This window comes from Sinocyclocheilus anshuiensis, unplaced genomic scaffold (genome assembly GCF_001515605.1).
Source record: "Sinocyclocheilus anshuiensis isolate Anshui unplaced genomic scaffold, SAMN03320099.WGS_v1.1 scaffold928, whole genome shotgun sequence".
Classification (NCBI taxonomy): domain Eukaryota; kingdom Metazoa; phylum Chordata; class Actinopteri; order Cypriniformes; family Cyprinidae; genus Sinocyclocheilus; species Sinocyclocheilus anshuiensis.
This window is the reverse complement of record NW_015552531.1, coordinates 424,945-429,574: the sequence shown is the minus strand read 5'-3', so window position 1 is coordinate 429,574 and position 4,630 is coordinate 424,945. Positions and strand designations below refer to the sequence as shown.

The window sequence follows — 4,630 nt, the reverse complement described above, 5'->3', positions numbered from 1 at the left end:
TCTGGCGGTTCAGCTTGGAGCGTTCCTCAACCTGACAGACAGAGACTATGTTAGTGTCTTTGCAACTCTTCACAACCAATCTGTTTCCTCTTTGCTTGAGAGTCAGAATGGACTGTAAAACATGTAAAGTGGCTAATATGTGACACTGTAGGACAGGGGTCACCAAACTCGTTTCTGGAGGGCCGGTGTACTGCAGAGTTTAGCTCCACCTTGCCTCAACACACCTGCCTGGAAGTTTCAAGTATCCCTAGTAAGACCATGATTAGCTGGTTCAGGTGTGTTGGATTAGGGTTGGAGCTAAGCTCTGCAGGACAGCGGCCCTTTAGAAAGAGTTTCTAAATCTTTGCAGAAATCCACCTGTCCCAAATTAAGGAGACGGCCTCATTGAGGCATTTTAGATATTTTTAGACCTGTTCCCTTAGCTTGACTGAAGATAATTTTTATTCACTTCCGCAGGCCCAATCAAATGACTCAATAAGCAAAGATGAAACGTACAACCAAACAACAGAAAAAGAAATATCATCAGGTTAAAGACAGAAAGGAAACGTTTAGTCCATTACATCCAGTATGTTAAAGGAGATGCTGTGAATTTTCAAATTCAAGCAACAAGCCTCAATACTGTCAAGCACCATTCACAAGTATTTTCAGACAAGAAAATGATCACTTATGGCCATCCTAGAAGTCGGGTGACCAATGGGACAGAAAGACTCATTAGTGAGAAAACCATGTTTATTTCTTCTCTAAGAATGGAGGGATGTTTGGATCTGAAATGACACACAATCTTCAGAGCACAATCTGTGCCTACAAGTAACACACAACCCCTTATCAACAACCTTTTTATCAATGTAATCAATGTGTCAATGTAATTTGATCAATGTCTAAAACAGTCGTTCTCAAACAGGGGGCCAGGACCCACTAGGAGGCCTCAGCAAACTTCCAAGTGGGCTGGCAGGATGAATTAAAAATAGGAAAAACAAGGTTTAGAATGATTTAAAACGGCTAAAAAAAATCCATATGTGAGCATATTTTTTATTTTAATTAGTTTTTTGAAGATATAATATTTTATTGGGTAGAAACTGCTTTATTTGTGAATAAACAAATAATTTAAAAACTGTATTTACAAAAAAAAAGTCAAATTTATTGGTAATAAAAATGTGTAAACATGAACATTCAGACATTGGGATTGTGGAATTTAATGATTTATACTGATTTTATTTTAATATTTTGCCAATACTAGTTTCTGTAAATAAAAACTTTGAAAATTAGCAGCTTTGTCATTATGATAGAAGTATCAAAAATATCTTTGTGGGCCTTCAAATATTAATTTTATAATGGGGACCTTGGAGTCAAACAGGTTAAGAACCACTGGTCTAAAGCTTTTGTGGCCCAACACATCCAAACCTCTCTCATTTTTGCCCCACAATCCCATGCTCCTCTGTCATCAGCTTTCTGTAATGAGGAGCGATAGGTGAGATCAAAGAGAAAATGACAGAAAATTAGAACAAGACAACAGCAAGAGCGGAAGCTGTCAGAAGAAAATCCACCAAACTAACTGGGAGACAGAACCTACAGGAATACTTTCACCCAGAGAACCAGAGGAAAACAGAAACAAGGCATTCCAAAAGAGATCATTCAAATGCCCCGAAAAGTTTTTGGAAAAAGGTCTTTTTCCGCATTAATTCTTTGAATATGTTCCATGACCAGATTGGTAGGCATCTAGGTCATGGCGAAAAAGGAGACAAGTCATAAGTCATGCTAGCGGAGGCAGACCTTTGAGACGTTTAAGTCTCTCTCAGTATCAGCCCCTTTGCTGGAGTGTCTGGGACTGCGGCCCCGGGACTCTTGCTCAAGATGTTGCTGGACCATCCTGACCAGCTGGGATGGATCTGGCTCGCAAGACATACGGATTCTAGGAACGTTTGGCCCACTGGTTATCCTGAGCTGAGGCTCGGCCAGCTCCATCTCTCTCGAGTGGGAGGCTGCTGGGTAGGAGGGGGGCCTCGTGGGCTGATTAGAGGAGCTCTTGTCAAGAGGGAGGAGTTGGCCAACACGTTTTTCTCCAGGACTGTTAAACGAATGATGCTTCTTGGGAGGGATTCGAGGAGAGTTACTCTGAGCTCTCTCCATCACCTGTGTTCAGATAAGCACAATAAAACCATTCAGATTATGACCCACAAAACTGAAGATGCAGGGGAGGCCACTTCAGAGCATGATAATCTAACATCATCCAGATGATTCTGAAACTAAAGGAAAAGTTATTTACAGGAAGTGAGATTCATCATATGTGGGCACCAAACCTGAAGAATTTGATAAAATGAAGCCATTAGCCAGGGCAAATGAGATAACTGACATATAATGTTTACAATCAGTGATTGGAGATTCTTGACAATGAGTACTAGGGCTGGGTATCAATACAGATTCCTGATTCAATTTGATTCTGATTCATAAACTCTTGATTCAGTGCTAAATTTGATTAGATTCTAATTCATTTGGATTTATTTCAATTATAATGTTCATTTTGCTTACATATAAAAGACATTGTCTATTTGCTAATGCTGTAAATTACACAGTGTAATGTTCAGATTCAAACTGGTACAGTAGCTCACCTTTTTGAACGATTCATTAAAAGAACCAATTTAACAAGTCATTTGTCTCATGAATCAGGCTATACTAATATGGAGTATATTTTTGATTCACTAAAAAGAACCAAATCACTTGTTTACTGAATCTAGGTTTTGTTTAATTAAAAAGAACAAACTCATTTGTTTTGTGATTCGGGCTTTTCTAATGTGTGTTGAATCACTAAAGAACCAAATCATAGGAGATGTTTATTTCGTGAATCAGCCTACACTAATGCTGTGTATGTTTTTGATTTACTAAAATGAACCGGCTCATACAAGTCATTTGTTCATGAATTGGACTATGCGAGGTGTGTTGTAGGCTTTTTGCATGCAGCCCTCAAAGAAAAACATTGCTTGCCATTATTTCAGTAGTATACTGTCTTTTAATTAACCTCACATTCAGGATTTTATGAATCAATACTGGGATCGTTTTCAGGAAGATTGTGATTAATCAGAAAATCAATACTTTCACCCAACCCTAGGTAGTACTAATCATGTAAGAATCCTAACCAGATCTTTCTGTACCTCTTTGGCCCAGGCCGGTTTGTCACTGGGGTTGACGGAGTCTTTGTAGTGGTATAGTGGTTTTTTGTCTGCAGGTCGTGGCTCTTGTTGCTGTTGCTGCAGTGAGACCAGGTAGGCCCTTTCCTGCTGCAGCTGCCGCTGTAACCGCTCAGCCTGTCTCTGCTCCTCCAGCTGCTTCCGTTTGTATTCCTAGACACACCAGAGAACCAGAATGAGATGAAAACAGCAAGATATGGATATATATTATTGATACATGAGACAAAATAATACTAACAGGTTTGGACTTTTGTACTCCTAAAAATAACTGAAGGCTATCAGACGTTTGAAAGAACTTCAAACTCGACAGCTCTATAAGCTAATCCCATCGATGGCCTGATGGCCGTGGATCCTGAGTCTAATTTCCCCGAGAACTGAGCAATAACAAACAGAGCTGCCACAAATCCCAAACGCCCCAGATCAATTCACACAATCGATACTCTTTGAGTGCACTGATCGCGGAGGGGACAGACAGATGGCATAAGCGCAGTAGATGAAAAGAAAGGAAGTGCAAGAACTTTAAAGGTGAAAGTTGAAATGATAGTTTACCAGGAGAAGAGCTTGTTCTTGGAGAAGCTGCTGTTGAAGAATCTCCAGCTGCCTTTGTTCTTCTTCTAACTGCCGGCGGATATACTCCTAACCCCATAGCACAGTGCATCAGAACGAGAGTGAGAAAGAGAGAGAAGAAAAAGAGATGACAGGGCCTTCAAAGAGTTTAAAAATGAAAGAATGAAAGATTAATCAAGCAAATCTAAAGGTAAGAAACCTTGATAATAACTTGCTGCCCTGCCTAGATCCCATGTGGCCTTATGTGTGATGAGCTCAGTACCCAAAGGTCACTGGTTCAAACTGTGGAATGAGCCATCCATGCACTAGGGAAGTCACTTAGGACCCTGATCCTAATTTCCTGAAGCAGGGCAATTAACCCCGGACTGCTCCAGGGGAATGTCGCCCCAAAGAAAAAGTATTAGAAGTTGGTTTGGATTAAAACCATTTTGTCAAAATGACAAAAAAAGTGTGATAGGTGCAGCACAGAATCCAATTCAATCCTAAAGTTTACTTTTATTGCCTTCTAGACAATAGCTGCATAATGGTTGGAAATGCCATTGGATATCAGCGGGAATCACCTCTAATAATGCCTTTTGCAGTAAGTTATAATAATTTTTTATAATAATTTTTTAATATTTAAGAGATAGATCTGTAGACTGGTAACATGCATGTACACTACCGTTTTTATTACCGTTTACCAATTTATTCTGAAAGATTAATTAAATTAGAATTTCAGAAATGACTTTAATAATGTTACAAAGATTTCTATTTCAAATGCTGTTTACTGAATTTTCTATTCATCAAAGAATCCTGAAAAAAGTATCACAGTTTCCATAAAAGCATAACTGTTTTCAACACTGCACTGATAGTAAGAAATGTTTCTTGAGCACCAAATTAGA

The 4,630-nt window shown here is 39.1% G+C and overlaps 1 protein-coding gene across 1 annotated transcript in view; it reads right to left on the bottom strand.

Annotated features, from left to right (window-relative positions):
* tnikb (TRAF2 and NCK interacting kinase b) overlaps positions 1-4,630 on the bottom strand; it is a 62,711-nt gene that overhangs the window by 20,580 nt on the left and 37,501 nt on the right. Inside the window, exons 15-17 of the mRNA XM_016453900.1 lie at positions 3,732-3,818; positions 3,147-3,335; positions 2-31 (exon numbers count right to left, since the gene is read on the bottom strand). Coding sequence (XP_016309386.1) covers positions 2-31; positions 3,147-3,335; positions 3,732-3,818 — 306 coding nt within the window. The remainder of the gene's footprint in view (position 1; positions 32-3,146; positions 3,336-3,731; positions 3,819-4,630) is intronic.